Source organism: Barbus barbus, assembly GCF_936440315.1.
Source record: "Barbus barbus genome assembly, chromosome: 1".
Taxonomy (NCBI): Eukaryota; Metazoa; Chordata; class Actinopteri; order Cypriniformes; family Cyprinidae; genus Barbus; species Barbus barbus.
The window spans coordinates 42487444-42510773 of NC_136729.1; the positions used below are offsets into that span (position 1 = coordinate 42487444).

Consider the following 23330-nt stretch of genomic DNA (forward strand, 5'->3'; position numbering starts at 1 on the left):
ATCATGAGACAGAAACCACCACAATAAATCAGTACTGAATCAAGCATTTCCGTATATTTTGCTTATGTTTATCTTGTTTGCAATCCTACAGACCTCTGAAGTCATCAATTCAGCCCAGCAAGCCTTAGATATGAGTGCTGAGATCTCCACCAATAACTGCAAATTTTCCAGTCCGCTGGCACACCAAACAAGAGAACAGGATCAATCTCAGAGCTCTGTCTTTTCCAACAAAGAACCATTCAGCACCATCCAGGAACAGAGTCTTGCACCCAGTGGCTCTTTCCATGTGCCTAATAAATCTATCCTCCAGCAAGGAGTTCAGCCATTCCTCTTGGAACACAGAGAGAGCCTTGGACAGGAGAGGACAGGCAACAGTGGCAGTTCAGTGGTGGGGCTCTCCCAGATTGATGACAACTCACAGCAACAGCTCTCGCTTCTACCTCCAGATGAGGTGGCTCAACTGGAGCAGGCCGTACGGCAGCTGCAAGCAAAGGGATTCTGCAACATCCATCTCCAGAGTGAGAATACACTGTCAAAACAAAGACACCATCAACTTCAACAGCAGCATCAGCAAATCCAACAACAGCAGCAGCAAATCCAGCAGCAGCAGCAGCACATCCAGCAACAGCAGCAGCACATCCAGCAACAAGAGCAGCAAATCCAGTTGCAGCAGCAGCAACACCAGCAGCAGCAAGCTTTGGAGAACCTTCAACATCAGCTCTTTCAGCCCCAGGTTCAAATCCATTGTACTTCAGAGCAGCAGAGCTCTTCCCAAGGTATGGTTCAGAATGGAAGCTCTCTCTTCCAGCAAACCCCATTACAACAACAGCAGCAGCAACAAGCATCCTTGTTTCAACAAGCAACTGGCTTTCTTCAGCAGCAGCCCAGTCATTCCTCGCCTTCTCTGTTTCACAACCCTACAGCCATGACCGAAGCCCAAAGCCCACAGGAGGCTCTTTTCCACACACAGAAGACCTCACCCAATCAGGATCAGGTCCAAGCTTCCCTTTTCCAAAGCAATCTCACGGTTCTCGGTGGGTCCAACATGTCAGCGGAAGCTCAGCCCTCTGCGACCAGTATGTTTCATTCCCAAAATGCCGTACCAGGTCAACTTGCTGTTAACGCCGGCCAGCCACAGCAACTGGCCTTTCTCACTTCTATGCAGACATCTTCTCTCGAGGCACCATCTGTATTTCAGACTCCACCCCAACTGTCCCCCATTCAGCAAGGCACTCCGATGGAGCAGCAACAATCACCACAGCGAGCCCAACCTGGCTCTATGTTTCAGAGCATCTCCCAATCACCAAGCAAACTTCCCCCTGGTCAGCAGCAGCAGGCTAGTCTACTCCTCGGATCCTTAAGTTCTCCAGTGACACAAGAGCAAACCTCCAACCTGCTATTCGGTGGCCAAGTCCAGATAGGATCGATGAACAACAGCAGTTTAGCTTCTCCAGAACAACAGAACACTTCCCTTCCCTTCTCTCAGGCCAGCATGGTTACAGTCAGGCAGCAGGAGTCATCTGAACCCATGACATTTCAGGATCAGACTACTATGGTGGTCAACCCGTCCTCGAATAAGCCCATCTTCCAAGACCAGCAACCAATGCAGTTGGCACCAAGTTCTGGTACAGCCCCTTCACAGTCTGTAAACATCTACATGGCCCAATCCAGCATGCAAGGGGGTATGGCTTCTCAAGAACCCCTTTTTGCACCACAAAGCGATGTAACCAGAATTCAGACTAGCACTTCCTCTCCAGTACAACAGCCTGGTCAACTCTTTCAGACCACAATGAGTGGAAGCCTCAACCAACCCAACCAGAATCAGCAGTCAGACCTGTTCCTCTTTGAGATTCAGAACGGTTAGTCAATATTCTTGAACATACCTGCCTGTTTGACTCAGAGCTGTTACTCATTTTAACGTAGGGCTGGACGATATGGCAAAAATGTATAGCACAAAATATTTCTTTATTTCAGTCGATACAATATAATTCCGATATCAATATGAACCATTGTTTTGCCAAAAATGCTCACAACGGATGTCTGTACAAACAAACTTCTAAAAAATGAATTTGCCAAGTCTATGAATCTCCCTCTTACAAAAAATATAATACTTTAGAAATAAAAATGGTGCAAATAATGTTAACCTTTTATTTGTATTTAGCCTTCATACAAACAAGAAATGTGAAATCACTGTCAAATAAACATACTGTAAGACTCAGACTCACCTTATTAATACTAATATCTAGGGTTGCCCTCGACTAACGATTTTTCTGGTCGACCAGCAGTCGTTCATATTAAGCATTAGTCGACTAATCACACATTTATAAATAAACCATTTAAATCATTATAATGAGTCTTTAATTGCTTACATAGCCTATAAGCGCTCAAGCACATGCATAAAGCTAATGATTATGAATGTGTCAGGGAAAAACAGTAAGCAGGCTGCATTATCATATTAATAATGAATTGATACACTAGTGCTTTCTTTGCTTTCAGCATAAGAGATGAAATCGGCGACACTGACTCGTCATCTGCGCAGTAATGGATGCTCCTGCATGTTTCATACGGATTACATACAGTAATCTGAGAAAATTTGTTTTTCATATGAATTGGTTCATTTGAAAGTAGACATTTTGCTCTCTATTGATATATTTTTCATATTTGTTAGGCAAGTATACACTGAGTTTAGCACTCAAGTTCACAGAGTCCGAGACAGCAGAAAGCGCATCGTTTTTGCTTTCGTTATTTTACAAAAGCACAATGTTTTGTTGTTATTGTAAGTGCACACAAATAAACATATATTCAAAAGATGTATTTCTCTTATCTGTATGACCAAAAATGACAGAGTATTTTAAGAGCAAGTTAAGTCCATCTGTCCTGCAGTGAGCGCTACTGTTCAGCTTCCACTCTCCACACAGACACTTAAACAGTGCACATTTCTCTAGGTTAACATTACACTGCACGGCCATGTAAAGTTGCTAATACTTACATATTTCAGATGATATTCAGCCATATTTGAGGTCGATGAATGATAGTCGAGCGTTTGGATGTCCTGCCCGTGTACTGTTTTACCACATAGACCAGCCATTAACGATCTGTCCGTCACGAACTGCGTGACTTCGCCTGTGAAAAAAAATAAATGGACACATGCATGCGGAGCCCATTGTAAGTCCGTAAGGCCGCAAGTGCACATGAAGTGTTCCATTTGGGACAGGATCATGAATGCAACTTTATCAGATAAAATTAAAATGTCATCGAAACTTTTCTGAAGATATTGGGTTCCCTTCGAAGACAATATAAAACACTCACGCCACGTTTTGATTTTGAAACATGCAGTGCTCATGTTTATTCAAGTCAAACTGTCAAAGCCCTTTGGAAATGTATTTGTGGCGGTTAGCGTTGATATTGTGGCGGGCCACCATAAATAAATCAATGTATGTGAAACACTGGTAATGTATATCAAAAATACTGGAAATGTGCTTAAAAATCATATCACCATTATTGAAAAACAATTATATCACAATATGTGACCCTGGACCATAAAACCAGTCTTAAGTCGCTGGGGTATATTTGTAGCAATAGCCAAAAATACATTGTTTGGGTCAAAATTATCAATTTTTCTTTTATGCCAAAAATCACTAGGATATTAAGTAAAGATCATGTTCCATGAAGATATTTCATAAATTTCCTACCGTAAATATATTAAAACTTAATTTTTGATTAGTAATATGCATTGCTAAGAACTTAATTTGGACAATTTTCTCAGTATTTTGATTTTTTTGCACCCTCAGATTCCAGATTTTCAAATAGTTTTATCTCGGCCAAATATTGTCCTATCATAACAAACCATACATCAATGGAAAGCTTATTTAGAATTTAGAAAAATTTACATTTATGACTGGTTTTGTGGTCCAGGGTCACATAAATATTGATATTGAATTATTATCCAGACCTATTCTAACGATTTCTTTCCTGCAGAGTGCCATCAGCTGATGAACAGCCAAGGATCGACACTGTCTGACCAGATCATTGCCATCAATCAGTCTGGACAAAGTCAGCAAGAGAGCGAAGGGCAAATTCAATCTTTACTTGGGCGGACTATAGCAGACCCAGGTACTGTGCAGACCACCTTGACAACCTCTCAGAACATGGAGAAGATTGATGACCTTCTGGTGAGCCTTCAGGAGCAAGGCAATAACCTCTCCCACTCCTACTAGGGCCTTCAAGGTGTGGCTGCCCAATCCATTCCATATATGATTGTAGATATTTCTTGCATGCATATTGGATAGTTTGGTATCCTCTATCTTGGATATTTGAAGAATACCTTATGTTGGAGATATTTTGCTAGACCCCTTTTAATAAATAGCAAGACAGAGTTTTCAGAGTAGGCCATTCACTCTACACATTGACACTGAGAAAGTAGAGTCGCCTGTTGAAAGATCTGGCAGAATTACAAGTCAATCAACTTCTGTTTTGATCTGCAATTCTCCAGAACCCTCTGAAGAACCTCAATGCGAGAGCATTTCTCTGAGGAACTTACAAAATGCAACCCATATGTTCCTGCTATAAAGACTGTCATTAGTTCCGCAGCAACCCCATCATAAATAAAGGCTTTGAGGCGTTTGGGATATATATTGAAGTTCCTTGAGTACACAGTAGGATATTTGAGGCTCCTGGAAACCTAGAGATTCCCCAGAGGGTTTCGCTGGTGTGGCAGTCTGAGGAACTGAAACGCTGCCTCGTGTATCTCATTATTTTTACAGTGACAGAAAGAGAAGATCAGGACACATGGGGTGACTGCATTTATGCCTGATCATGATTTGTAGACACCCCACTTTCTCAGTGAGCCTCGGATAACTTTGTGACATCTATTTTTAGCTCTTTAACTAAACATATAATCAAGAATGCTTGATAGAAGCAGTCTTCAGTGAGATTTTTATTTTCAACACTTTTTGTAAAGAGTCGTTAATACCGTTCTGTCGCAGTACACTTGAGTATCTATAAGCTATTTTTCTTTTGTAAAAATATTTTATGCAGTCAAATGGGGAAAGAAAATATCTAAGTGAAAAAAATGTGTTTTGGCATTTTCCTCCTAGCACTTTATATATGTTTTCAGTGTGGTTAGTTACTCCTGACTCATCGACATTTCATCATGTCTATCTCAAATCATGTTTATTGTATTAATAATTCTAGTGACTTCTATTTTAAACTAATCCGTATAATCCTATACCAATTAGAAATGGTCATTCCTGCTTTAAAAAAGTAGTTCAGTAGTAAACTGAAAAACAAATTGCTTCTGATATTTATGTTTGATTATGGTTTACATACGTAATTTCTTGCCATCTCATTTAGTTGGTGTCTGCTTTGTTTTGCATGTCTGAGTGTCCTAGATACATGCATATGCGTGACATTATTTTATGATAATACCTCTAAAAGTGTGTCATTATTAAATTTATTCTTTTACTGATTCTAAAATATTGATAGTTGATGCTTCTATCATTCTGTGTCATTGTGATGGGTTGGGTTATTTTATTTGCCAGTGTCTGGTACGCTGGAACAAGGCCGATTGTTTTCATTGGCAAATCAGAAGGGAGTGTCCAACCAGTATTAAGTTCTCTGAATATACTGGCGTACAGTAAATACACATGCTGAATATGCTGGGGAAGCAACCCTTTATCTTTTGTAGAGGAAACTATTTTGATCAATTTTCAAATTTTATAGCCAATAAATAGCCATCAGCATGTTAAAACCGAAGACCATGTTTAACCTTTGATCTAAATTGGCCATTTTTGTGGCTCAGGTGGTTTGTATATTCGGCTATGAAGTGAGTTTGTTTTGAATGTAGAGAAACATTACGTGAGATATATATTTACAGCTCATGAATGTGTTCTAGTGATGTAAAGCTGCCAAACTAGTTTGTGTGCTCAGAATATTAGGCTGATGTGAAGTTAGTTGGCAGATTGTCTTGTTGTTAGCATCAGGATGAATATATACATTATGAGGGAGCTGTTCTCTGTAATGTCACAGAAATGGCTCATTTGAGCCTGCTATGGTATTAAATGTCAAATTTTTGACCATTTTCTTTGCTCAGAACCTTGGGTGATTTTTATGCCTACTTTTTAGTAGAGACTATTTTATCCTCTTCTTTGGAGAAGGTTTTGCTTGAAGGGTGCTCTCATATATCTCTGCATGGGGAAGAACTGTGAACAGGAACTGGGAAAAGCATTTTATTGTGATTTATTTTCATCTCTGTACAATAATTCTCAATATTTATGTGAATATTTACTTTTTAACCATACCTCTTTTTAGAAAATATTTATTTTTGTCTCATGAATTTTCCAAATTAGAATCAATGCCTAGATTTAAAATGCATAATTACGACATATTTCCTATATATTTTTGTTTCTTTTTTTTCATACGCAATGTCATCTTTTAAAGAAAATAATGTGTGTAACCTATGAACTATTATAACATCATGTTTAGGCTGCACAGACATTGTTGAGAGTCATCATCGTAATGCACAGTGATTCAGTTGTACATTTCTGTTGTACTTTCACTATTCCAGAAGCATATCATGGTTCTCAACTCTGCATTTTTAGGGGATTTAATAACTGGCTGGTCAGAACTAGACCTCCTATAACAATTTCATCAATCTTTTGGGAAATACAAGCCATAAAAACAAACATTGCCCTTAAAAATTTTGTATGATTCTTGGGACCAATTATGAATTATTTATAGTTCAATTAAGACAAAAATCAATAAAATGTAATAGGTAAAGTGTGCAAGTGCAATGTCTGTCCTTTGGTAGTCTTTTTCTGTAAAAAAATATAACAAAAGTCAATATTCCAAATGAGGCTTTGCATATCAAAAATTGTTTAATTATTTGTAAACTGAGACACATTTTTCCTACTCATCCCAGTTACTAAATCTATACTAAAAATTATGCTTCTAAAATTAATAAATTTTTATATTGGTTGACATTGTAAATATACAGTAATTGGTAGTTGTGCCTTCTGTACTCAAAAGCAGATAATTTCCTGGCAATTGCCTGTTTTGACTGGTTATGAAACCAGCACCCCTTTGAAATATGTTCCAATAAATATACATAATGTATCATTTTAAACAATATATTGCTTTAAACAGTTAAGTGGTTAGAGCGACTGCAAGAAAAAAATACAGCTTTTTCATATTCAGTTGTACTTCTTTAATCCTTCAACAAAGAGGAACTTAAACTGTTATGGTTCTGTTGCTTATTAATATATGATAATTCCTAATATGTCATGATGTGCACAGTCTTATGGCAATATACTTTTATGTGTCAGTTTGCTATAATGTGTTGTCAGGTTTGGAAAGTCTCGGTCGGATGTGATGATAAAATATACGAGCTACTTCTGACATATTTGTGACAATTTATTACAAAAATCATATGTAAGTATTTTGCTTTTGTTGGGGCATTTTTACTCTTGCAGCTATTTTTTCTGTAAATGTGCTGCTATGTATCAATAAAAATATGTTAAAAAAAAATAACTTCAGGCTTGTTTTTTTCTTCTTCTTTTCTGTCATGCAACAAAGTCATTTTAAAGTTAGGGCTAAATAACTAATTGACCAGTAATAATAATTACAATGGTAATACTGTATTATTCAGTTAGTTATTTCCTGTGTTTGTGATGAATGAAGAGAACTGCACTTACGTTTTCTGAGCAATAGAGGTCACCGCTCTCAGTCTGACAAAAAGACTAGATGAGAGAGATCACATAGGCCTGCGTTTTAAAACGTTTAACTGTGCATTTTGTATCAATCAAATACACATTACAAATATTCAGAAAATATAGAAGCTGCCTTGTGTATTGTGGATAACATATAGACAGGACCGTCGAAGTAAAGTTATTTAAAAATACAAATAAATGTGAGCACTAGGCCTACTTCAAAAGACAAAACTTTAAATTAGGTTCATGTGTAGGCATATTTTAATTCACAGAATTAAATAAATGCTAATAAATATATTAAACACTGTTACATTCCACATATTTAAGACAGTGGGAGGATGTAATACTGAAAAAATAGAATGACCAGAACTGATGCAAATTTCATAAATTAGGTGGAAGTGATGGCCCTATAATCACACACACATACTGTATATACACAGTATATATACATTATATATATATATATATATATATATACACACACACACTGTGTATATATACTGTGTATACAGTATCTCACAGAAGTGAGTACACCCCTCACATTTTTGTAAATATTTTATTCTATCTTTTTATGTTACAGCACTGAAGAAATGACACTTTGCTTCAATGTAAAGAAGTGTACAGCGTGTATAACAGTGTAAATTTGCTGTCCCCTCAAAATAACACACAGCCATTAATGTCTAAACCGCTGGCCACAAAAGTGAGTACACCCCTAACTGAAAATGTCCAAATTGGGCCCAATTAGCCATTTTCTCTCCCTGGTGTTATGTGACTTGTTAGTGTTACAAGGTCTCAGGTGTGAATGGGGAGCAGGTGTATTAAATTTGGTGTTATCGCTCTCTCATTCTCTCATACTGGTCACTGGAAGTCCAACATGGCACCTCATGACAAAGAACTCTCTAAGGATCTGAAAAGAAGAATTGTTGCTCTACATAAAGATGGCGTAGGCTATAAGAAGATTGCCAATATATATATAGATGTGTGTGTGTGTGTGCTTTATATTTATAATTATATATTTATACAGAATCCTATAAAATAACAAAATTATATACACACAAACACACAGGTGTGTGTATATATATATATATATATATATATGTGTGTGTGTGTGTGTGTGTGTGTGTGTGTAACCCGAATTTCGTTTTTTAAATTTGAATAAAATGAAAACTTAAAAGACTTTCAAATCACATGAGCCAATATTTTATTCACAATAGAACATAGAGAACATAACAAATGTTTAAACGGATACATTTTTTAATTTTTATCAACGAAATGAGCTCATTTCAAATTTGATGCCTGCTACAGGTCTCAAAAAAGTTGGCACGGGGAAACAAAGGGCTGAAAAAGCAAGACATTTTGAAAAGATTCAGCTGGGAGAACATCTAGCAACTAATTAAGTTAATTGACATCAGGTCTGTAACATGATTAGCTATAAAAGGGATGTCTTAAAGAGGCAGAGTCTCAGAAGTAGAGATGGGCAGAGGCTCTCCAATCTCACAACTTCAAAAACAACGTTCTTCAACGTCAAATTGCAAAGGCTTTGCAAATCTCATCATCTACAGTGCATGACATCATCAATACTTTCAGAGAAACTGGAGAAATCCCTGTGTGTAAGGGACAAGGCCGAAGACCTTTGTTGGATGCCTGTGGTCTTCAGGCCCTCAGACGACACTGCATCACTCATCGGCATGATTCTGTCATTGACATTACTAAATGGGCCCAGGAATACTTCCAGAAACCACTGTCGATAAACACAATCCACCGTGCCATCTGCAGATGACAACTAAAGCTCTATCATGCAAAAAGGAAGCCATATGTGAACACGATCCAGAAGTGTCATCGTGTCCTTTTAAGCTCATTTAAAATGAAATTGGGTTTCAAAGGGAAAAAGTGTTCTATGGTCAGACGAGTCCAAATTTGACATTCTTGTTGGAAATCACAGATGCCGTGTCCTCCGGGCTAAAGAGGAGGGAGACCTTCTGGCGTGTTATCAGCGTTTATTACACGGCTCTCTGGAATGCTTGATTCTGATTGGTCAGTTGAGACATTTGCAGGTTCGTTCTTTTCAAATAATAACCGCTCCAAAGTAATAACGCATAGCCGGTACTACTTGTATGTTTAAAATCCCTCCGCGCCAACAAAGATTACCGTTTGGCGCCATCTTGTGACAAACAGAATGTTAGTCACGTGGTACTATATCGTTTCGCGGAAGGATAAAAATGTTAATTTAAAACAAACATGCCAATAAAATGTTTCAAATTCATATTCATGTCCAGTTTTTTTTCCTTATGTGGCAAGTAGCCGTGTAATAAGCGGGATAATGTACAGGCAGCCTGTAGTTATCGCGAAATAATTATTTCGCGATAACTACCGGCTGCCTGTACATTATCCCTTACTTAGTTCAAAAGCCAGCATCTCTGATTGTATGGGGGTGCATAAGTGCATACGGTATGGGCAGCTTGCATGTTTTGGAAGGCACTATGAATGCGGAAAGGTATATAAAGGTTTTAGAGCAACATATGCTCCCCTCCAGATGACGTCAATTTCAAGGAAGGCCTTGTGTATTTCAGCAGGACAATGCAAAACCACATACTGCAGCTATTACAACAGCATGCCTTCGTAGTAGAAGAGTCCGGGTGCTGAATTGGCCTGCCTGCAGTCCAGATCTTTCACCTAAAGAGAACATTTGGCCCATCATTAAATGAAAAATATGTCAAAGACGACCACAAACTGCTTTGAAAAGAAGAGGATGGTAAACACGCCCACGTCCCAACTATTTTGAGACCAGCAGGCATCAAATTTGAAGTGAGCTCATTTTGTGCATAAAATTTTAATATTTCTCAGTTTAAACATTTATGTTATGTTCTATTGTGAATAAAATATTAGCTCATGTGATTTGAAATTCTTTTAGTTTTCATTTTATTCAAATTAAATTTTTTTTGCAACATTTCCGGAATTCGGGACGTATGTTAGTATATATAATTTTTTATATTTTACAGTTCACAATTTAATCAGCTATAATGTGCCATTCGTTGTATAGGCCTGTAAATAAACATTTCTGACTGTTATTGTTTATATGCAAATATGTATTAAAAATAAACTAAAAGTTAATGACTAGAAAAAAGGAAATGATGCAACTCCAAGCAACGGTACTTTTACACTGAAATGTGGTTTGAACATTAGCTGTGGAGTACAGTCAGCGGCGGAGAAGATGGCAGACGGAGAGAAACTCAGCAAAAAGTACATACATTTATAGCATTACAGCGATTAATCTGATTCAGTAGGAAACAACACTCAAGATAAGTTTGCATATGTGTATTATATGGCTAATAATAGCGTCCGTCGTAATATATGAGATTGGTGGGGAAAATGCATGCCGGGCAACGTGGTAACAAGACTGACTCGCAGCGTGTTTTGAGAAGATTTAGCCATTATTGTACGTCGTGACCGCGTAAGCATATCTTATTGTGCCTTTGAAAGTAACTGATTTCTTTCGGTATTTATTCGGTTCACTCTAAATGCTTTCACTATCGGTTCTCGTATCACAAGTGAATAACAGTATGCTTATGCTGTTCCGAATTCAGCGAATGGACTGTTTTTATTAGTGAACCGATTCAAATGATTCATAGAATCATTCCGAGTCAAAGGAATTCGGCGAATCGTTCGGAGTCAGTTGTGTTTGTCATGTTAAGGTAGTTTAGCACCTGTCAGGACACATTGTTGTTATTATTCTAGAATGAGGAACATCATTTATGCATGCATGTCCCCATTATTTTAAAAAACCCTCACAATAATGATACCAAAATATATTATGATGATGAATTCTAGTTTTAGAGTATCACCATACGATACCATCCGGAAACTATGTTTTGCTAAGGGTGCAATGAATCTGACCCTGATTTTTCTTAATGCATCAAATAGGACGTTCGCATCATGTTGACTCTGGTCAGAATAGCAAGCAGGCTGCAAGTGTTCAGGCCGCAGACGTTTGCTCTTCCCAGCTCACAAAACCTGCCTTTCCTTATTGAAGGAAGTCGTTGGAGAAGTGGCAAAAGGTTGGTGGTGTTTCCATTTAATGCGAAAAGCGACCAACCTTTTGTCACTAAAAAAAATAGTGCTTCCACAGCTAGATGTGCAACACCAATGCCTGTAATGTTTCTAAGCACGTCGACTGATCTTCTTTCTTATATGTCCTCAGTGAGCTGAAAAGGCGCATGAAAGCTGAGAAGAAAGCAGCTGAGAAGGAAGCCAAGGTCAAAGAACATCAGGAACCGAAGGAGACCAATGACAAGTCGCAGCAAAATGCATACGAGGCCGATGAGGAAACCTTGGACCCAAATGTACGTTGATTATAGAAGTCACATTTCTGGCACATAAATTCAGAATGAATTGTAACAGTTTCTTCTTACCTATATGTTTTCAATGCAGCAATACTTCAAGATTCGTTCACAAGCCATTCAAGCCTTGAAGGGAACAGCTGAAGACCCATACCCTCACAAATTCAACGTGGACTTATCACTTTCAGAGTTCATCGACCGATACAACAACCTTCAGTCAGGAGAACACTTGACAGATGTCGTCGTCAATTTATCGGGTAAATGTTTTCTGCTTGTAATTTAAGTAGTGCTGTCAAACGATTAATCGCATCCAAAATAAAAGTTTTTGTTTACATGATATATGTATGTGAACTGTGTATATTATGTATATATGAATACAAACACATACAGTATATATTTTGAAAATATTTACATGTATATTTTATATAGATATATTTAATATATAGTAAACATAACATATTATTCTTACATATATACATGCATGTGTTTGTATTTATACATACACAGTACACACACATTATGTAAACAGAAACTTTTATTTTGGATGCGATTAATCGTGTGTCAGCACTAATTTTAAGTAATAATGCACAGAACTGAACGAAGCAAAACACAAAACTGAATTAAGTTTCATGTTAAATTTGGGTAACTGAATTTAGCGTGGATTTTTAATCAACTTTTTAATTTTATAATTAACACCATTTTCGTTTAAACAGTGGCTATAATAACTTGTTTTCATGACAGATTTATTTAAATTTGCGTTAAAAAATAAAGAAATGGCTAACAGGTTAAGTACAAATATAATTAATGTGTAATAAAATGCCTATGTTTATCAAAATGCTCCTCTCTAGAGTTGATTTGTCTAGATAACTATCGAGTTTGTGATGTAAATATAAAGTTACGTGATATGTCTTTCCATGGTTAAAACACTGATTGACCGATTACAAGAGACATGACTGTAAAGCGGAAGTTAGTGAGGAGGAAGTGATGATTGGTTTACGTGAACTTGAATTGTGGCTGCGGTGATCTGTCACGACAAAAAAAATTGACAGAGCTGAGACCGTACGCTGAATGCCACATGCGCTACAAATAACGTTTAGTTGAGTTTAGTTCATGCATCAACAGAAAACAGCATAGACTTAAAGAGAGATTTTGGCATTTAAGAATTGATATTGGTTCTTCAGTATCAATATTAATCAATATCTTCAACCTGTTTCGGCCAGTGATTTTTACAATGAATCTACAATTAATCCAAAATGCCATTGCAAGATTAATCTTTAATGAGCTGAAAAGAACGCACCTCACACCTCTGTTCATCAGTTTGCACTGGCTGCTCGCATTAAAATTCAAGGCATTGATATTTGCCTACAACACCACCTCTGGCTCTGCACCCCTTTACCTAAATTCAGTACTTCAGACCTATGTGCCTCTAGAAGCTTGCGTTCTGCAAGTGAACGATGCATTCTTGTGCCATCCCAAAGAGGCACAAAATCACTTTCACAGACTTTTTCATTAACTGTTCCCTCCTGGTGGAATGACCTGCCCAACTCAATCCGAGCAGCTGAGTCCTTACCCATCTTCAAGAAACGGCTAAAAACACATCTCTTCCATCTTTATTTAACCTTCTAACTCTAGCACTCTCTATTCTAATTCTATTTGATCTATCTGTCTTTTTATTAAAAAAACCCCACACACACTTGACCCTCTATCAATTGCATAATTATTCTCTAACTGCTAGCTTTTCTTGAAAAACTAACACTAGCTTTCTTTTTTCTATTCTATCTACTTGTCAAAAAAAGAAGCTAGGTTTCTTTTTTTCTATATTCTATCTACTCGTTTTCTTAAAAAAAAAAACCTTGCTATGTGTTCTGCGTTAGGCTAGCCGAGACTTGTCATAGCACTTGCATGTTGTTGCTCTTTTGTTGGTTTTGATTGCTTCTATTGTCCTCATTTGTAAAAGCGTCTGCTAAATGACTAAATGTAAATGATTTTATAATTTTCATCCACTTAGAAATGTGATAAATGCATTGCTATTTGACCTGGAACATACTTTTAAGGACAGTTTGATGCTTTTCTTATTTTGTGCCTTTGCGTTTTGCTTGATTGAAAGGTCGTATCCACGCCAAGAGGGCTTCAGGTGCCAAGCTGCTGTTCTATGACCTGCGAGGAGAGGGAGTCAAGCTGCAGGTCATGGCCAACTCCAGGTCTGATCTGCGCACTGCCCCCATCACGTTTCACTCATGTTTTAGTTTTATTGCAGTAACATAACCAGTTATTGGTCGGCTATTCTTAGGAACTACAAATCAGAAGAAGATTTTGTGCACATCAACAACAAATTAAGGCGTGGGGACATCATTGGGGTCCGGGGGAACCCTGGCAAGACAAAGAAGGGCGAGCTGAGCATCATCCCGATCGAGATGACCCTGTTGTCTCCATGTCTTCATATGCTTCCCCACCTTCACTTTGGCTTGAAAGACAAGGTAAAGTTTAGTTGTTGAAACACCTTTGAAACAACAACTTTCTCACCAGCATCTTCTTTGACTCTTATATACACTTTAGTGTCTATGCAGAAGCACAGCAAAAACGAATATGCTGTTGACCTGCAATTGCTGCCAGTCTCTTGTGAAAAAGCAGTACAATGTAGCATACTTTAAAAACAGTTACTTATTATGGAAAAAATATACTTTACGATAAATATACTTTAGTGCAGATTGAATGCAATGTAATGTTTTTGAGCTCATAATTGCATTCATAAGTAGCATTTTTATATGTAATTTCACATTTGCTTTAAAATAGTAGGGCCCTATGATTTCCGTGATGCGGAAAACGCGGACGGAATCACGGAATTTACACATGAAAATGGAATTCTCGGAATCGCACGGAATATGCATATATTTTGTTGACATATTAAATAAAAATTTTTTTTACCTCTTTCTCATTTTTTCAGTTTAAAACAACAAACGTAGAAAGGTCTCTACCTAAACCGTGGCCAAATGGCATTGTTAAACATGTTGCCTAGTAACCATACGTCCTTACGTTCCCGCGCAAGGAAAAAAATGTCGAAGCGAGTGGCTCCTGATAAGATAACGGTGTCGAAAAAATTAAGAAACTCTCAATTGAATGCTAAATACCGGGCTGAACAATACCCCAACGACTACTATTTTGTAAGTTTTGTCAACATACTGTTGACTGGACCCGCAAAGACACATGTAACGACCATTTGATATCAAAAGTTCATCTCAAGAACAAAGCTAAATCCACAGCGGGCAAATCCCTCCAGGTTACCATTGAGGCAACGACAAAATCAACAGAAGCAAGGCGTGAGTTTGTGGAAGATTTTGTTGCAATGTGTGCTGAAGCTGACATACCGCTTGAGAAAATGAAGAGGATACGTCCGTTTCTTGTTAAACATTGCAAGCAGGGAGGTGCACTCCCAGAATATAATGTGATTTTTTTTTATTTTTTTTTTTTTTTTGTAGATAGAAAATACATTGTTCTGCTTACATGGAGGGGTCACTGATGATGATGGGTTAACAGTATACTTTTAGGCTGTAATATGTCTTTGTGTTGGCGTTCTGACAGGCACATATCATTGTTTCAATGTTTCTGTCTCCCTGCAGCATGGTTACGATTATTCTTTAATTTAATATTCATCAACCCTACTTTGTAACTGTTACCTTCATGTTACTGTTATTTTTGGCCAGAGATTTGGCTGAATTTTGGAGAATTTTGAATGTGCTTTATTAACAGTTTAAATAAAAAAGCTGAATTGTGAGTTTGTGTAACTGAATTTTTAAAGGTCAATACTGCTTAGAAGTGAAAAGAAAACAAACAAATCCGAAAAATCCGAAAGGGCTAAAAATAAATCCAGAAAAACGGAATTTGAAAAAAAATAAAATGGAATTTGAGAAAAAATAAAACAGATTTCATAGGGCCCTAAAATAGGGTTGAAGGGTTCTGCTGAATGCACAGACAAGCATTTATGGGAAACGTAAATATACTTTATTTTCTATTGAAAATTGTATGTTTTATATTGAAATTTATAATTACACATTTGTATTGAAGTTGCAGTTTAGCACATTTAAAATATATGACCTAAGTAAGTGAACACAAAGTGTTAGTTTGTTGTATTTTACATGTGCTTTAGAATGTTGGACAACACATCAAAATAAGTACTATTTTAAAGCATGGCAAAAGAATAAGACATGATTTAAAATGGACTTTAAATCTTTTCATTTTAAATTATTCCAATGTAAACTTTAGAAATGTACTAAGTTATGAAAGTGGCCTTTTATGTAATTAAAATTGTATTCTCTGCAAGCATAGTTTTGAAGTACACTACAAGTGCACATTAAGCATGGAAAACATTTTGCCAGAAACTTTTAAATGACAAATTTTGTTTGGTTGTCTGTTTTGTTTTCAGAATCATGGGAGAATTATAGCTTAAAAATGCATAGGCTAGATGTGGCATCTAATTAACACCATTAGTACTATTAATATTAAAATTAGTTTTTCAACCCTACCCCTCCCTCCTTCCTTTTGGTTCCTTGACATTAAGTACACTTTTCATAGAGAATGTGCATGATATTTACCAAAGCAGTCAATATATAATATTTAGTATTTGTATGAATAGCGCTTATTGACTTGCACTCAGAGCTTTAGCATTTACAGATTGTAACAGTTGTCAGTCGATAACTCAGTGCCCATTAATGAATTTATCTGATGTTATGCAATGTAGTCAAGTTATTCTTCATTCGTAATGTTGTATGTACTGATCTACATGATAGCCTTTGTCATTGTTCCTTCAGGAAACCAGATTCCGACAGCGTTATCTGGACCTGATTCTTAATGACTTTGTGAGACAGAAGTTTTTTACCCGTGCCAAGATTATCACCTATCTCCGCAGCTTTCTTGACCAGCTTGGGTTTCTTGAGGTAAGGATGTTGGTTTCTGCAAAGAAAAGCAGTGCACATTTAGGTTGTTTGCTGAGAGGTTCTTCAGTTCCTTCAAGTTTTAATGGTTGCTATTTGTGAATGTGTTTTACAGATCGAAACACCAATGATGAACCTCATACCTGGTGGTGCTGTAGCAAAACCATTTATTACCCACCACAATGAGCTCAATATGAAACTCTACATGAGAATTGCTCCTGAGCTTTACCATAAGGTAAGTGTGGCACTGCACTGCATTATTGAGTTATATTGCATAATATCTAACTAATATCAACGTTTCAGATGTTGGTAGTCGGAGGAATCGACCGTGTGTATGAGATCGGGCGTCAGTTCCGTAATGAAGGCATCGATCTCACCCACAACCCAGAGTTCACCACATGCGAGTTTTACATGGCTTACGCCGACTATCATGACCTGATGGAAATCACAGAGAAGTTGCTCTCAGGTTTGTTAAACCCCTGCTGTACCTTGTTCTGCTCATTTCCTGCTCTGGAATGTCTGCATCCTTTACTGAAGAGGATGAAACATCGCAAGAACATAAGCAATACACATAAGCTCGTTAAGAAACTAGAATAATGAAGTAGAGTTGAAACAATTGTTTAGTTTCTTCTCATTCCTAGTGCTTCTTAAAGGAAATTAAAATTAAAAATTCTGTCATAATTTGCAATGTTTTTAGGAGAACAAGTTGCATACAGTCAAAATTGACCTATCGGTAAGCCCCTCCCCTCAAACGCAGACTAGCCAATGGTAGTAGAGTATCAGTTGCACAGGGAGAGGAACTCGGACATCTTTTTCAGCACCAGAGAAACATTGGAAGATCCAAAGCTCGCATCAGTTTTATGGTGTTTATGCTTCAAAAATGGAAAAAGGATGTGCCTGGAGTACTTGTTACACTGATTCCAGGTATCCTGAGAGGATGGGCAAAATAATTTATTTTATTACATTTCCTGAATCCAAACAAAACAGAGCAAAATGTCCCTAAGTATTCAACCCCAATACAAATGAAGACAAAAACGTTAATTTTCTGGTTGTCATACACTCATTAAGTTGAATGTGATCTGTGAACCCTCACTTCGAGTTACCCACCGTATTTATTTTAAAATATTTTATAAATCCTCCATGGAATATTTCATTCCCATTTGGTCGCCTTCTGTGTCCAAAATTGTGCAAAAACATCATGGGACAAGGTTTTCACACTGCAGCTGTCAACTCCAAACTGTACAGTTTTCCTCCCCCGGTTCGGCACGCACTTGCACCGCGGTTCAACTTCTGTAATGTGGCTTGTTAAAAATAACAACACGTAAAACAGTTTGGCTAATGTATGTTTTTGTCGATGGATACGCATTCTGGCTTCCCAATACATTACAACAACAGCGATGAACAAAAAGAACATGGACAAGCCTGTCACTCTTGTTCAATGCGAGTGCCGTATGCCAGTTTAAATATTAAAGAGCCAGAATATATGAATGAGAACTCATGCGCGCCGTGAGAAGATCTGTGTGTGTGCTCATTTGAAGTGCGTGAACCCAAGTCTCAGAACACACGCAAATATTGAGTTCTCTAAAGTCTTGTGCTTGAAAGGACAAATTTACACAAAAATTATGAAAACATGCCCGTCTTGGTGAGAGTCCTAGTCGGTTGAATGTACAGTATCAGTGTACTGGATCCATGCATTGTCTTAAAGTGACAGCACTTTCTTAATGTTAATCAAACAACATAAGACAAGGAAATCACTCACTGCTCTTGGCTGAATAGCTTTTGTAACTTTAATAAGCATGAATCTTTAATTTATACAGTCAAATATGCAATGCTATTTTACATTCGACTACTTTATTCAATTTCTGTGCCTAAAAACTTAGACCTACCTAAAAAAAACAACAACCTGAAAAGCACTGTTTATTTTATTTGTATCTTTTGCTTGTAATTAGATTATTTGTTCTTATTTTCATTTGACAATATAGTCATTTTTTCCCCTAAACATAGCAGATACCGAACCGCACCGAAACTGTGACTCTAAAACCGTGTTACGAACTGAAACGTTACACCCCTAGTATAGAAGTAACATTGTATTACATCCATAAATAATGTAAAATACAGGTAAATAAAACAAAAAATGACATAAACATGCATTTTCGTTCCTCACTTCACAACAAATTCTTTGGAGCAGAACAAACAAATTATAGTGACATTCATTGTAAACATTTATTATAAATTCCAAGCATAAACTAATTTGTTTAAAGTGAAACTAAAACTACCAGAGTGTGGGAAATGTGCCAGATAAACTTGAGTCCCCAAATCTCTGCCATTCGGCACAAGTCCAGATGAGCGCTTTGTGCATGCTTTGCGTGTTTGACATTAATTGATACAGTAAGATGAGATACTCACCTTCATGTCATAAGAACCCATAAGAATTACATTCATCTTTTTATATTCTCTCTTAATTTTTGTGCATCCATTCCAAAGACCACATAACCAACATTTTCAAGCTTCAAAAAGTTCTAGACATTGTAAAACTAATCCAGTCGTATGGATTTCAATATGGATTAGTTTTACAATTTCTTTGAACTTTTTGAAGCTTGAAAATGTTGGTTGAGGGACAGAAATCTCTCAGGTTTAACGATGTCTTCATTTGTCTTCTGAAGAGCAAGGTCTTAAGGGTTGGAACGACATGAGGGATCTAATGACAGAATATTAATTTTTGAATAAACTTACCTTTTAACACGATTTTTGCTTTTGACATTAACGGTAATTTGCACCACCATGATTTTGTATTTGTATTTTTTTAAAATCTGTATTTACTTAAAATTATGTGTCTGAGAACAAGAAGTCAAATTTCTTTGTTGCTTTCACAGGAATGGTGAAGCACATTACCGGAGGTTATAAGGTGGCGTATCATCCTGATGGTCCAGAGGGACAAGCGTATGAAATAGACTTCACTCCTCCCTTCAAACGGATCAGCATGACTCGAGACTTAGAGAAGGAATTGGGGGTGACGTTTCCAGCTCCTGACACCTATGACAGTGATGGTAAGGGTTACAGTCCATAAACCAAGCACAGAGAAGATCTGTTGAACCACACAGTAAAAAATTAATTGACACATCCTAACATAGGTGCTGGGGCTTTACTCAATTGTTAGAATGATTAAAGCTTATTATTTTTTTTTATTTTTATTTGTTTACAGAAACGCGCAAGTTCTTAGATGACCTTTGTGTTCAGAAAGAAGTTGAATGCCCTCCTCCCAGGACAACTGCCCGTCTTCTGGATAAGGTATGAAGTACTGGCCAAAAAAAAAAAAAGAAGTGCACACATTATTAGTATAGAAATCTGCATCAAGCGCAGAAAGATGGTCTTTGTCAGTTTTTTTTATTTGAGAACATCTTTGAAAAATTAAGACTTGCACTTCGGAACATTCCATTGAAAATTCTTCTCATTAAATGACTTCTTTCTTGAGATTCTCTTGAATCCTGCACCCTAATCAGTGCACGTTTTGCAAGGTTCCCCTTTCTGTCAAACATATTTTATTGGACTGTCCAGCTTTTAATGTATGTAGAAAACTCTTTTATGAAGTGAACTCACTTAAAGAGTTTAGTATAATTTTGCCAGAAAAGGTTTTAGAATTTGTATCATATGTTAATGTAAAAAATCTTGTGTAATATAGCTTGTTTGTTTGCTGATTTTTATTGTATTTGTTATACTTGTATTGATTTAGCCATGAAAATAGCCTGTGATGCTGACATGGCATTAAGTAAAAATATATATACTATACTATACTCATGAATCCTGCCCCAGAAGCCTAACTTTGGCCTTTTTAAATGGCAGATACTTGTTTGGCCACACAAAGCACACTAACAGACCAGTTAAATTATATGCAATACTTGTTTTTGACTATTAAAAATATGCACTCAACAAGACACACTTTTTTTTTTTTTTTACAAATTATTTATACTTTTCCTATTCTTTGTGTTCATCATCGTACACATTTTAACTCATTTTGGCACATTATTGTTGACAGCTGGTAGGAGACTTCCTGGAGGTGAAGTGCATCAATCCAACTTTCATCTGTGATCATCCACAGATCATGAGTCCTTTAGCAAAATGGTATGTGCCTAACTTCCATTTATGATTTTTCACTGTAGTGTATGATCACAAATGATCTAAAACTTTCAACTGATGTATATACTGATGTCTCCACCCCAGGCACAGATCACAGAAAGGTCTAACTGAGCGATTTGAACTGTTTGTGATGAAGAAGGAGATCTGCAACGCCTACACGGAGTTGAACGATCCCATCAGACAACGAGAACTGTTTGAGCAGCAGGCTCAGGTGAAGATTAACTATTGAATACATCACTTTCTGTGTTAATCTTGCACAAATGTTGATTTTCAGGGGACTATCTTTGTTTTCAAATTTTGTCCAAAGAAACAAATTTTGCTGCTGGTGCTATGAAGCAGAAATTCTAGAGGATGGAATAAATTGATCAAAAAAGATTGTACATTGTTACAAAAAATATATATATTTTAAATAAATCCTGTTCTTTTGAACTTTCTATTCATCAAAGAATTCAGAAAAAAAGGCATCAGTTTCCACAAAAATATTAAGCAGAAAAAAAGGTTTTAAACCTTGATCAGAAATCATGTGGATGTAGACCAATGCAGACCAGAATAATGATGCTAAAAATTCAGCTTTGCATCACAGGAATAAAGTAATAAGTGGTATTAATAATTTCACCATATTATTGTTTTTACTCTATTTTTGGTCAAATTTTATAAGCATAAGAGACTTCTTTTAATGTAATTTTTTTTATGCTAGTCTTTGTTCGGTTTGTAATCTCATCTGAGATAGCTGCTCTGTTAAAACGGCTATAATGAGCTTGTCTCACCATACCTGGCATTTTCTTTTACTAAGAAAGTATCCTCTATTTAAATGAATGTTCTGTGTCCACAGGCCAAGGCAGAGGGTGACGAGGAGGCGATGTTTATCGACGAGACCTTCTGCACTGCCTTAGAGTACGGCCTTCCACCCACGGCAGGATGGGGCATGGGCATCGACCGCCTCACCATGTTCCTCACAGACTCCAACAACATCAAGGTACGACCCACCACGGCCCCTTTTTTCCGACTAAATTTGTGAACCACTTGTATGTTAATAAAACAATGGACATTTTGTCCCTGTAAATAAACTGATCAAATCTCATTCTGTAAATACTTTGCTATTAAAACTGCTTCTGACATGACTTGATGTGCTCTACTTTAGGAAGTGCTTCTCTTCCCGGCCATGAAACCTGAAGACAATAAACCAGCTCCACCTGCAGAGGGCACATCAGTGTAACTCTGTGACTGACTTCATACGAGTGAAACGCCACACCTGTGGATTTCGTCCATCTCTGGGTTTCTTGATTCAGTCTGAACTGTCCAAGTTGTCACTTTTGAGGTTTATAGCCTAAATATTTAAGACCTATGCACTGTCCATACTGAAGGGAAAGATTTCAGCAGATCTTTTAGCATACGACTCACAGTTTTATGGGGAATAGGAACCCTGCTGTCCTATCTATGTTACCCATTGTCAAATTCCTGTATTTTTGTGGCTTGGGTGATTAAACCTGTATCCCAGCCATGTTTGGATGTTTTATTATCGTCTGTCCAACTGTGTTTTTTAACAGGCTTAATGGATGTTCAATTGAATCTCATTAAATAATGACTTGGACAAGCCAAATGGTTTGTGGGTTTTGTTTCCATATTGCATCTAATCCTCCGTTTCTCTTCTTTTGTTTCAAATAAGAGACATCCCCTAGCAAATAAAATAAAATAAATTAAAGCTCTCTTGTAAATAACAGTAAATTAATGGTAGTTGTCATTACAATGTTTTATTTTGCAATTTCCTACCACACGTGACCCCCAAAAATTGTGTAAGTGATGGGTAAATTATACATTTTACACTAGTTTATAGAGAATGTAAAAGGTTTGATCGATTTTAAACATTTACATAAAACATTAGACTGAAATATTGTGATGCATATATTTGTCACCTGTGTGAACTTAAAAAATCACTAGGTAATTAAAAGTAATTGGTCAAATCTTTAAGTTTGTTTAATTGCAGGCACAGTTAAACTTTATTCAGACTGGCAGCCGATTTTTGTGCTGATTCGTTTGGAACCGGATGATATTTAGCAAGTGTGAATGGCAAAAATCACATGAAATACGTCTCGAGCTACATGCATAAGTGCTCTGAAACCTTGTTTGTCATTATAATAACTAATAGCCTATATGAAGAAACTTGCATTGTATTTCCATAGCTCTCAGCACCAAGGAATTTCTAGTCATTGTGCTACACGCATCCT

The 23330-nt window shown here is 36.9% G+C and overlaps 2 protein-coding genes across 5 annotated transcripts in view; both read left to right on the forward strand.

Annotated features, from left to right (window-relative positions):
• The window catches only part of nfat5b (nuclear factor of activated T cells 5b), a 47915-nt gene extending 40400 nt beyond the window's left edge, over nucleotides 1–7515 (forward strand). For both annotated transcript variants that reach the window (XM_079419082.1, XM_079419083.1), the window contains 2 exons: nucleotides 92–1859; nucleotides 3979–7515. In XM_079419082.1, the coding sequence (XP_079275208.1) occupies nucleotides 92–1859; nucleotides 3979–4217 (2007 nt within the window). In that variant the 3' untranslated portion in view covers nucleotides 4218–7515. The remainder of the gene's footprint in view (nucleotides 1–91; nucleotides 1860–3978) is intronic.
• A 3338-nt stretch (nucleotides 7516–10853) lies between these two features.
• LOC306886221 (lysine--tRNA ligase-like) lies at nucleotides 10854–22607 on the forward strand. Of its 3 annotated transcripts, none has more exons than XM_079443162.1 (15): nucleotides 10864–10946; nucleotides 11628–11761; nucleotides 11905–12046; nucleotides 12135–12300; nucleotides 14151–14244; nucleotides 14334–14520; nucleotides 16849–16974; nucleotides 17087–17206; nucleotides 17275–17437; nucleotides 19845–20018; nucleotides 20174–20259; nucleotides 21005–21090; nucleotides 21190–21316; nucleotides 21938–22081; nucleotides 22247–22607. In XM_079443162.1, the coding sequence occupies exons 2-15, from the start codon at nucleotides 11640–11642 to the stop codon at nucleotides 22319–22321; spliced, it is 1812 nt and encodes a 603-aa protein (XP_079299288.1). In that variant the 5' UTR covers nucleotides 10864–10946; nucleotides 11628–11639; the 3' UTR covers nucleotides 22322–22607. The 3 variants fall into 3 exon arrangements, with proteins under 3 accessions (XP_079299290.1, XP_079299288.1, XP_079299289.1); XM_079443163.1 differs by having other exon boundaries at nucleotides 10894–11009; XM_079443164.1 differs by lacking the exon at nucleotides 11628–11761 and having other exon boundaries at nucleotides 10854–10946.
• The last annotated feature ends 723 nt before the right edge of the window (nucleotides 22608–23330 follow it).